At 40.2% G+C, this 11,862-nt stretch overlaps 1 protein-coding gene across 2 annotated transcripts in view; it reads right to left on the minus strand.

Annotated features, from left to right (window-relative positions):
- fam20a (FAM20A golgi associated secretory pathway pseudokinase) overlaps positions 1–2,171 on the minus strand; it is a 14,888-nt gene extending 12,717 nt beyond the window's left edge. Inside the window, exons 1-2 of one of the 2 annotated variants that reach the window (XM_020648154.3) lie at positions 1,784–2,171; positions 840–1,496 (exon numbers count right to left, since the gene is read on the minus strand). In XM_020648154.3, coding sequence (XP_020503810.1) covers positions 840–1,210 — 371 coding nt within the window. In that variant the 5' untranslated portion in view covers positions 1,211–1,496; positions 1,784–2,171. Of the gene's footprint in view, positions 1–839; positions 1,500–1,783 lie in introns of both variants that reach the window. The other variant, XM_029280107.2, reaches the window with a different exon arrangement.
- Between the last annotated feature and the right edge of the window lie 9,691 nt (positions 2,172–11,862).

Here is an 11,862-nt window from a genome sequence, read left to right on the forward strand (position 1 = left end):
AAGAGAAGGGATAAAAATAAGAGTTTATTCAAGGGTCAAAAGCTAAATCATAGATAGAAATTACACCACAAAGAACAGAGTCACAAAGAACACAGCAATGACAAGGAGGAGAATGTGTAACAGGTGCAACATTTATTTTAGAAGGACACAAGAAAAGGTTGCTAATAAAACTAGTTGTTTCCTGCTTCTGCATGCTATTACAGTAAAATGGTTTCACTATTTATTTTAGCAGCCTCTGACATGAAATTGTCTAGGTGTTGGTGTTTGGATGCTGTTGCAACCTTTAAACAAACATGTGGGTTGTCCATTGTGTTTGTGTGCAATCCTAAATATTGTCCCTATTTCAACCTTAAGAGCCCAAAATGAGTATCTGCCTGGTCAGGATTCATACACAGCCTCTCAAGCCAAGACAGCTACAGCTCCCACAGATTAACACAAGCTATAAATCCCTGTTTACCTTAAAGAGAGCACTCCATATGTGAGCTCTCAGGGAGGACATGTATTTGTCGCAATCCCACTTGACATTTGGACTCAATTGACGGTATTGTCTTAACACATCCTAAAGTCTGTGTGGGTGTGTGACTCTGTTGTCATGAGTTAATCCACAAGTGTGTTTCTATGTACGGATGTGTGTTTGTCTGTAATGTCAGTGACCCTGCCCTTTGACCACAGTCGAGCCCCAACACGTGCTGTCACAGTACGACATTTACTCTTTCACAATAGAAGTTGAGCAACACCAGAAAATCGTGTGGTTGCAAAATCAACTAAATTGTGGACAAATGTAGCTTAATCTGAATGTGATTTTTAAAATATTAGAAAAATAACACTTTAATTTTTACCTTTCCCAGCGGGACACCTTCCTCCTGTAGTACTCCATCAGCTGCTCCGCCAGCAGCAACCGCTCCTCCGGCCCGATCCCCGGAGTTTCGATGTTGTACAGAGGGTGAGAAAACAGCCTCTCCAATTTTGAAGCTCCATCATCTGGTCCGGATGTTGTACCATCTAGGGGCGATGACACAGACGTCCAGTTGGAGAGCTGAGGGGTGGCCAGACCCCCGTGCATGGGCAGGGTAAAGTTATTGGGACCACATGGGCAGAAGTGTTCCGATTTGAGCCCCACGCTCCGCAGCTTTGGCAGCAGGATGAAGTAGAGGTCAGCAGAGAAGATGGCAGTGAGGGTTGCGGCTAAGAAGAGACGGTCTCTCCTCATTATTAAAAAAAAAGAAAGTAAAAATATATAAAGATGGTCCTGGCTATGTCCTGGATGCTATGGCATCATTTGTTGCCTTCACACTCAGGTAGACAGATGGACGCCGTCACAGGTTGGTCCAAATCCCTTTCTTTCTTTCTTTCTCTCCTCTATCTGTCTGATCCTTCCAGCCTCACTTTTTCTTCTTCTCCTCCTCCTCCTCTTTCCTTGGCAGCAAAAGAGCAGCGCTGAGAGCGAGCATGTGTCTGCAACAGTAACTGACAGTTTGGCTGCTTCCAGAGACCTGCTGCTGGAGAGAGAGAGAGCGAGAGAGAGTGTGTGTGTGAGATAGAGCGGGAGAGAGAGTGTACACTGTGGGTGTGTGTATGCAGGTATGTAAACAGACATCAAATGACAGGTTAGTAGATTGAAAGTGAAGGCAAAGACGGAGATAGAAAAACCCTTTCACACATGGGGAGGAGTCTTTTGCTGCTTTTTTCCCCTGTACTGTCAGGGAGACAGATTGTGTGATTGAGTGTGCAAGTGTAGATTTACAGTTTTTTGTGTAAAAGTGTGTGTGAGTGTGTGACTTACCTCAACATTTCTCTTCTTCCAAGAAGACGCAAAGACAGGAGTTCCTTCCCTCTGTCATCCTTCAGCCTCCTCCTCACTCACTTTCACCCCGCCTTCATCTTCATCAAACCTCCTCCAAATCCTTTGCTTCCCATCATCCCTTTCTTCAACATTTTACCCTCTTTTTCTATTTCTCTATTTCCCTCTCTTTTCCTCATTCCTCTCTATCTTTGCCTCTTCAGCCACAGAGCTCCGGTCTGTTTCCCTCCAGGCAAAAAATTCCCAGCTGCACTCTCCTTCCTGCTGCAGTTTCCCACACATGACTCCCCTCACTTACTCCCTGTCTTGCTGATCTGCAGAGCAACGCATGTTTTTCAAAAAAAGCTGTACGGGAAAAAAAAAGAAAACTCTTGCACAACTTCAAATGAGGATAAATAACACCTCCCCTCGTTTACAGGCCACCATTTTTTTTCCCTCTCCCCCCCTCTCTCAGTGAAAACACGCAACGTGTAAATGTCGCTCTAAAAAGCCTAAAGCAGCTTAATTCTGGAGCAAATGAAGATCTCGCAGGGCATTTCCCAGCCTGCATCTGTGTTGTTGTTTCTGTGGTATTTTGGAACATCTGTCGTCTGTTGGGGAGTGTGTTTGTGTGTGTGGAAGTCTGGTAAAATTACGCATCAATGTCTGGGAGTTTTTCTCGAGGGGGCTTTAACCTCACTGAAGAGAAAACAGGTCGAAATATGAAAAACCAAGAAGATTTAACCTGCCATTTAACAAGATTTAATGTATCCACTCGAGCAAAAAACATTAAAAAAATAGGCGCACACATGAGTTTGTGTTTATCTCCTTTAAGACCAGACCTACGGACACAAAAGGAGATGCTTTAGTTTATTTGATTCAAATGTACGTTGTAAAATATCTGTCCAGATTCCTCACTGTCAAGTCAAATAGAAGAAAACATTTAAATTTAAATTTGTAGTTACACATTTTGTCTTGAAACTGTTAACTTGTATTTTTAGGAACATACTGCACATTTAAGAGTTCTTGGTGTAAAAACTTGGGGTAAAGATACATGTATGAAATAGCATTTAAGGTTTTATTCCACTGCACAGAAATGTAAAGATGTTAGCGTTTATGTTGAAAAGGGGATTACATACTTCATACAGAAGGAATATATTTTTCACAACACATTCATTAGGTGGAAATTAAATGTTTGTCTTACAGATGTGTTGAAACAGCAAGTGCAGTCTCCATATTTGTCGCAGCTGCTTCTGTTTGTATTTGTCCCTGAGACACAGACACGAGAGAAAGACTCTGTGCTTGCTTCCTCCCCCACTAAAACATGCAGACCAGCGCTTAAAATAACCCCCTTTTTAGGGATGAGTGCGCATGCACATGCAAAGAAGGTGTAAAATCCAGTTTTGAAAGCAAAAATAGGCTATTGAATCTTGTGTCACCAATTTGTACAATTCAACAGACATTTGGTGATAAGAACAAGGAGTGTGGGTGACATGGCTAAGATGTCTGTTGGTCTTTATGCTTTTCTGGTACTCAGAAGATTCAAATATCAGGAAACTTAACATTTATACAGCTTACAGGGCTAACTTTGTCTGTCAGGATGTAAGCTCTTTTCAAAGAAACTGAAATGTTTTGTTCCAGACTATTTCTTGTATTGACACATAAACATGATAGTGTTGCTAGTTAGCTAAAAGTGATAATTACTTCAGGGTGAGATTTACCAACTATGTAACATCATAGCCTGTCATTTCTACTCCACGTGTTCAAACAAGTTCATTAATTAGTTTTAGAGGTGGATTGGCCAACTAGCTACTGGCTGTGGCTTTATATTTGCTATAATCATGAGGTGGGTAGTCTTTGTATCTAACTATTGGAAGGATAGTGAATACGTCAACTCATTAAAGTTTCTTTCTCTGTTTATCTGCAAAATGATCTTCATTGGAGCAGCAGAGCTAAGCTAACCACGTGTATGCTGTACCTTTATAGCCTACAAACTTGAGAGTCAAAGCTATTTTCTCATCCATCATATAACCCAAAAGGGAAATTATTCCTTTGAAAAAATATCTTTGTGAAAGAAGAAAGAAGAACACGGGTCAAAATGGACACATTAATGCAGTGTGCAACACAATCTATCTTAAAGAGTATAATGCTAACACTGCTAAAATAACATATTCAAACAGACATATTTGCTCTTCAGTTTCAAGCAGACTTCATAAAATTAGAAGAAGGCAGAAAAACTGAATTCATGTCGGCATCTTTCTATCTGATTGGACAGGTGGGCTCACTTCTTCCACCCAGACACTGTGAGCTGAGCCTTTTGCCAGACTGTACACCACACCCAGGGGATTGTGGGTTAATTCTCAGAGGAGACATCTCCAGGAAAATAAAGAGTAGAAAAATTAAAAACAGACTTTTCAACTTCAAGTTCAGAAAAAAAAAGAAAATCATAAATATGTAGCAGGGTCATGGAGGCTTTCCTCCTTCACTAAACATCTTCAGCAGTGAGATGGATCCAAAGATGAATTTGAGATTCCTGTTTGACCATTTAACAGTCCATCCACATGTAGGGTCATTAGAAGAGGACAGACATGCAAAGTGTTGTCAATAAAAACACAACAAAAGGACTGAGTTTAAATTGAATCCAGGAAAAAAAGCAGGAAGTGGGACAGCCATGTATGAAATGTACAACAAATGTACCCAAAATACGATAGTCAGGTCAGTTGTATCCTTATTTGAGGCCTTTTAAATTCTAGTTTCCCTTTAATCAAATTTTATTTACAGAACTTCAGCCTGACTGTTGAATGTTACAGCCACAGCACTCAGGCCACGCTCACATTCCTCCAGAACTGATCATGCTTTTATGGTCGGGTGTTCTGACCAGTATTTTTATGCTGGCCACTACTGGATCTCTTCCAGCCTAGACTACCACAATGTCAATAAACACTCCCACTATAGAGTGTTTATATAATGCTTTGACATTAATGTGGCCCTTTTCAAACTTAAAAGAGTACACTAGCAAAGCAAGACGTTATAGATGTAAGTATATTGCTGAACATACACTCTTAGAAATTCCCCCTGGTAAAAAAACAGTAAACAACTGGCAGTAGGGTTGCCAGGAAGTTACTGTAAAATTAACGGTATATTGCTGTTGCTGAAATTTACAGTTTTCTACCGTTTTTTTAAATACAGCAAAAAGCTGTGATTTTAAACCTTAACAGGAAAATACTGTTGAAAGAATTAACTGTTTAATACTGTTTTTTTTGCAGATTTTTACTGTGAATTGTAAATACTACACCGAGCTATAGATTAATTTCCTTCTACCAAAATGGACACAATATATTTATTTTCTAAACCTAGTGATTTGATAAATGATTCCTTGCATGTCAGGTTATAAAACATGTTTTAAAATAATAAATAAACAATGCCTTTAAAATTGCAACTTAAAATTTTAAGACAAATGATAAAAATTCAAACTGTCTTCTCAAATCACATCTGTCTTTATTGAACCTGTAACAAAAACAAAGAAGATACACTTTAAGAACATGAAGGTTAAATAGGCAAAAAATCTAGCACAAACATTTACATTAAGACATTTAGCAAAGGCCATTTCCAATGTATAGTACATAAAAGAGTTTTGGTGGATACATTTTAAACAGAGAAGTGAAAAAAAAATAACTGAATAAACAACCTGTCCTCTGAGGGAAATTTGGTCCCTGGACCTGCACCTCCCTCTGATTTCTCCTTCCAGACTGAAACTGCCACAAGGATTCTGTAAAGGGAAAAAACAACATTAAAACAAAAGCAGCTCCAGCTGAACAGTGAACATTATCATATGGACAATCCTTTCTGAATATTCTCCATATAAAAGAAATAAAGTAAAAGTATGAAGTAGAACTAGTATGAATAAAAATAAGTCCTGGAATTCAGGATGTATGGCAGAAGCTTTATGTGTTAAAACAGTAAAAAACAAAAAACATGCTTCAGGTCCATTCTGACAGTCTCACAAAAGTTTCCTTTTATACATTTTCAAATACTGTATATTATACTATTTATACTATGGCCATATTGCCTAGTAGGCCTAGCTAATCATCATTTCTAATTCAATATTTAATCAATAGTCAGTGTCAGTTTCAGTTGAAGCTGAAACAAAGAAATGTTAGCTTGTTGATGTTAGCTAACCTTACCATTCTAGTACAACCAGGCAAGCAAGTCAAGTTCATTATAGCCCACTTAGTTAACCACATTACAAGAAAATGTTTTGTTTTTTTGTCCCATTTAGCAACTGTTAAGATCTGTATTTCAAGCTAATGTTAGCTGGCATAGAATTCACTCACTGCGTGTGTGTCTGCCTGCAGTGTTTCTGTGTAATTTCCAAATCTAGCTAACATTAATCCCACAAATGACTTCAAATTTAGTAAGTGATGGTTTTTGCCAATTCTAACTAGCGAAGCAGTAAGGCACTCACCTCTTAATTGTCAGGATGGAGATGGATGACAATCGGGCAAAGCCAACTCCACTGTCCTTTCAACCATGTGGTCTCAACTTCTTTTTCCCAAAATGCATTGCAAAAACTACGGTAAATTACTGTTTTGTTTCCTTCAAGCGATAATACAGTAAAATATTGTTATAAACTGTTATAATACAGTAATGTCCTGTATTTACACATAACAGGATCATACTGTTGAAATTTCCTTGTAAATTTACAGCAATTTCTTAGAGTGTATGACGACGTAGCAGCAGAAAGCACATCTTATTATTATGTTAAAGTACTTTTGCTTAAAGCTGTCACAAGAGGCAACAACAGGAGAGTGCTAGGCTAATGTGGAAATGCTAAAATGTAGCTTTATGGTAGTACAAGAAGCTCAACAGTCAGACTTTAGCAGCTAAATCCCAAAATCCAGTATGAAAAATGTTTTCATGGTTAAATACAGAAGCCATTAGCGGACATTTCATTTCATTTATTACACAGGAAAGTTTAAAAGTAACATTAAGTTACAGTTTAACGGGCCTGACTCAGTTTAAAAAACTGGTTTCCAGCAGGTTCCTGTTCTGCGGTCATGTCACATCAAGACAAACACGGTTACAGGACATTAGCATGAGCTAGGCAGGTACAGACAAATAGAAACAAACAGTACAGATACTGCCAACAATACTTTAACAATACATGAACAATTAATGAGTGCAGGTGTAAGTGTGGAGAAGGTGTCGTTTGTATGTATTTTTGAAATATGAGGTAGATGGTGAAGTTCTAATGTGATGGGGAATGTCATTCCAAATTTTGGTGTATGTATAAAAGAAGGACTTCCGACCATAGCTGTTTTTGTATGCAGGGACTTGAATCCATGAATTTCATTTTACTAAATTCTCCTGTTATAACAAGTAATTTCCAGTTGTTTTCTTGGGATCTCGACTTATCTATCGTGTATCCCCAGAACTGAAAAACAACAAAACAAAGCAGCTATTACACCTTAAAACATTCATATGGATTGGTGCAACAGATTATTGATGTCCCAGTCTGTGAATTCACAGTGTGTAGCGGCATTGCAGAGGCGCGAGAGCACGGCACAGTGGAAGCTCCACATACACACACTGTCAGAAATGCGCACACACACACACACACACACACACACACACACACACACACACACACACACACACACACACACCTGTTCTCCCCTGCTGCCTTTGCCGATCCCAATCAGCCCCTGTAACGCCTCCATTACTATTACCAGGGCTATAGAAATAGATTTAACTTTCCATATCAGTATGGGCAATGGCAGAATTGGATGTTAGCTTAGCGTGACAGCTGGAAAAATGGGTAAAAATCCATACTGGTCCTGTTAAAAGGTAAAAAATGTCCCTACAGACACTTGTGTTGTTTTGACCTCTTGGCAACTGATATCATGAATGAATTGAATTTTGTGCCCATGTGTCAAATAGTAATGGAGGGGCAAAGAATAAATGTATGTACATGCAAAATTCTCCCGGAAGGATTGCCACCTTGTTGTGGTCCGGGGGCTTGCTATACCAACAGGAGCTTAGGCTCCTGGTAGGGTCACCCAAGTTGGTCAGGTCGAGGGATAGAGGTCTGACAAAGTGCAATCCACTGGTCCTCCAGGTTGGGGTTGGGCACAGGGCTAACAACCCAGTCCCGTAGAAAAAAGTATTGTTACGGAAACGGCAACAAAGGAAAAAAACACTACTGTGTACAATGGGCCTCCAGAGTTATCGAAAGAAATTAGAATGAATGTCAGTAGTGAAAGCCTTAAGGAAGCTACTGACAGGAAGGTGGGTGCCCTCAACACAAAATGCAAGACCAGAATTGGATTCTGGAATATGTGAACCTTGTACCAAACAAGTAAACTCGCTCAAGTCACAGCAGAAATGAGAAATTACAACCTGCATATTCTCGGAATAAGTGAGAGTAGGTGGACAGGAACAGGGAGACACAAAACCAACACTGGAGAGACCGTCCTGTACTCCGGAAGAGATGACAACCAACATCATGAAGAGGTAGCCATCGTCCTTAGAAAAGGAATGGAGAAGTGTCTGATGGAATGGAAACCTCCAGGTACCATAGAGCTATAGATACACCGATCACTGACAAACAAGGGCGAACTCTTACATCAGAGGCAGAAGTAGAGGCAAGGTGGGCAGAACACTTCAGCGAGGTCCTAAACAGACCCCCACCAACAGCAGAAGCAGAGATACAGGAACCTGAGAAAAATGGGTAAAAATCCATACTGGTCCTGTTAAAAGGTAAAAAATGTCCCTACAGACACTTGTGTTGTTTTGACCTCTTGGCAACTGATATCATGAATAAACTTAATTTTGTACTCATGTGTCAAATAGTAATGGAGGGACGACGGAGAATAAATGTATGTAAATGCAAAATTCTCCCGGAAGGATTGCCACCTTGTTGTGGTCCGGGGGCTTGCGTGTCTCAATGACAGAAGAGGCAGAAGTAGAGGCAAGGTGGGCAGAACACTTCAGCGAGGTCCTAAACAGACCCCCACCAACAGCAGAAGCAGAGATACAGGAACCTGAGACTGCCCTTGATGTTAACACTGCACCACCAGAAGAAAAATAAATTGTTTCAGCCATCAAATCACTCAGAAATGTCAGAAAACAAGACAACCTGAATGCAGAACTGTTCAAAGTACATCCAGAACTTTCAGCAAAACTGCTCAAACCACTCCTCACATCCACATGGGAGGGGAAGACGATACCAAACGATTGGTCAAAGGGTGTAATCGTAAAGATCTCCAAGAAAGGTTCCCTAAAAAACTATGACAACTGGCATGGAATTACCCTTTTGTCAATTCCAAGCAAAATCATCAAATAAAGAATTTCAGATGCAATAGACAAGCAGCTCAGAAGAAATCAAGCAGGATTTTGGAAAGGAAGAGGGTATGCCGACCAGATTTTCACTCTGCGCAACATCATAGAGCAGTGCACAGAATGGCAAAGACAGCTATATATCAATTTTGTAGACTTTGAGAAAGCATTTGACAGCCTCCACAGGGACAGTTTATGGCGCATTCTACATTTGTATGGGATTCCACAAGAAATCATCCTCATCATAAAGGGTTTTTACACCAACTTCACATGCCAAGTAGGAAACAGCAACCACACTTTTGAAGTCAAAACTGGAGTGAGGCAAGGATGCGTGATGTCAGCATTACTCTTCAATACTGTCATAGACTGGGTGATGCGAAGAACAACCGAAGATCAACCTAGAGGCATCAGATGGACACTATTTACAACAAGTAAGTACATGCAAAATTGCAGTTATATTGAATTCAAGCTCTTTTATTGACACGGTTATATTTCATTACAATGAAGATATTTTTCAATAACAGACATGTGTTCAGAAAAAGGATCAATTAGAAAATGTGTTCTTTTTTTAATGCAAACAAAGGGCCCCAACAAAACACAAGGATTAGTTAAACAAGGAGAGGGGAGAACATAAATCCAGCTGTGGGCCAAGCGTATGATGGTTAAAAAAAAACATTGGCTCAACAGAGATTATTGTGGTAAATGTCATCAAACAGACGTCTCCTCTCGTGGATGAAGTCCTCACACAGACACTGACACATACAGATGACAGATTATCGTTGGACCGATAGCGGTGCATGGAGAAAACAAAACAAAACAATTTAGATGAGAGAGACGAGTTTGTCTGCGTGGTTTGGCCGGTGACTTTGTTTACACTCATCAGCTGCTGATTGTTTGATAGGAGGTTGCCAGAGGCTTCTGAGGTCGCTCATGGTCAGCGACTGCAGGGCTAGGGTGCGGAGCTAAAGTGGATGACAGGAGACAATGTTATTGAATGTGTGAATGTGTGTGTGTGTGTGTGTGTGTGTGTGTGTGTGTGTGTGCGTGCGTGCATGTGTGTGTGTGTGTGTGTGTACCTAACAGTGTCTGACTGGGTGCGGTTGCTGAGAAAGCACAGCTAATCACTTATCTTGGCAAGTTCTGAGTAAAGGGGAAGACAGGGAAAGGAAAGTGTAGGAAATGTCAAAATCACACACAAACACACACTGAAAACCATGAGTGTTTGAGAGCTTTTTGAAAAGAAAATCTTCAATCTTTCTGGCATTTTTTGGAGAAGAACATAGCCTAAATGTTCCCCGAGCCGAGCTCCAGACTTCAGAGGAGGGGGAATGTGAAGAATGCTCTGGCTCTTCTCTTCATAATGTGCTGAAATTGGACATGATTTAATCAGAGGATCAGGTTTAATAAGCTTGGAAGGCCATCCTGACCGGTGTGTATAACCCATTTTTTTTATGCAGTAGCAAAGACACACACACACATACCCATATTTACGTCTAGAAGGACCCTCTGACGAAAGTGGTAATTACTGGCCGGGACATTCCCAGAGCATAGCCAAATGTGACTCTGGGTCAAGTAAAGTCTCTGTGTGTGTGTGGTGCGTGTGTGTGTGTGTGTGTGTGTGTGTGTGTGTGTGTGTGTGTGTGTGTGTGTGTGTGTGTGTGTGTGTGTGTGTGTGTGTGTGTGTGTGTGCGTGCGTGCGTGCAGAACCTAAAAACACCTGTTTGCACTAAATGGTTACCTTCAGAACAGCATTTCTCCTCTGATGTTTGACCCCTGTCGACAAGGTCAGGTACTCTACCTTTGACCCTGCTCAGCCCCAATTCCCCACCATCAGTCCTCTCCTCTGAGTCCTCTGTCACTTCTTTCATATTCTTCCTGCAGCTGTCAGATGAGAAAGACATTATTCTCTGCTGAAGGGAATATCACTTGTGCAAACACAAAGCTGTTTACTTTGGATGAGGCAGGTTTCACAATTCTGTTCATGCCACTGAACTCGACAGAACTTTGATCAGCGATCTCTGCTGGATGGTGTTTTGTCAAAGAGTCTGATATGTGTGTGTTTATTTTTACGAGATGATTCAAACCAGAAGTGTAGCTGTTCTCTATTACTGTGTTGTGGCTGGCCTTTTTCTCTATATACCTTCCTTCATGTTGTGTCTGTGAGCATGTGACTGCTTTAATAGGTAAATGAATCATGACAACAAATACAAGAGCCTAGCCTCATGAATGTTAAGAGCTCATAAGCACCGAAAAGAACAATTTTACGCTGATTTGCAGAGAACATAATGTGCATTCAGGGTTTTTCGGATGATTTTAATTGTTTTGGTGTTAAAAAAAAGTGTTGTGCAGTATTTAGTGTCTGGTTTAAAGAAGAGTTTACAGCCATGCTAGCAGCTAATGAAAATGCTTATGTCAGCATGTTTACGTGCTGGTGTTGAGTTTTGTTCTTCGTGTAGCAATCTAGCTGGCTGTCACTCGTAATCTCTTAACACAGAGATGAGAAGGCTAATTTGATTTGTTTGGAATTAAATGTTGACCTTATTTTGGCTCTTGATGAAAAACAAAACATAATACATAAATATTTTAGGGGACATTTAAAACAACATTCAATTCAATGCATTGGGTTTTTGACTATAAAATTAAGATGTTTGTGTTTTTTTTATGCAGCTCATTTCAGATAATATGTATTGGGCTGTTTAGACACACAGTCCTCGTGCAATGGAACACAAAAAATGTGTAGATGA

Source organism: Labrus bergylta, chromosome 21, assembly GCF_963930695.1.
Source record: "Labrus bergylta chromosome 21, fLabBer1.1, whole genome shotgun sequence".
Taxonomy (NCBI): Eukaryota; Metazoa; Chordata; class Actinopteri; order Labriformes; family Labridae; genus Labrus; species Labrus bergylta.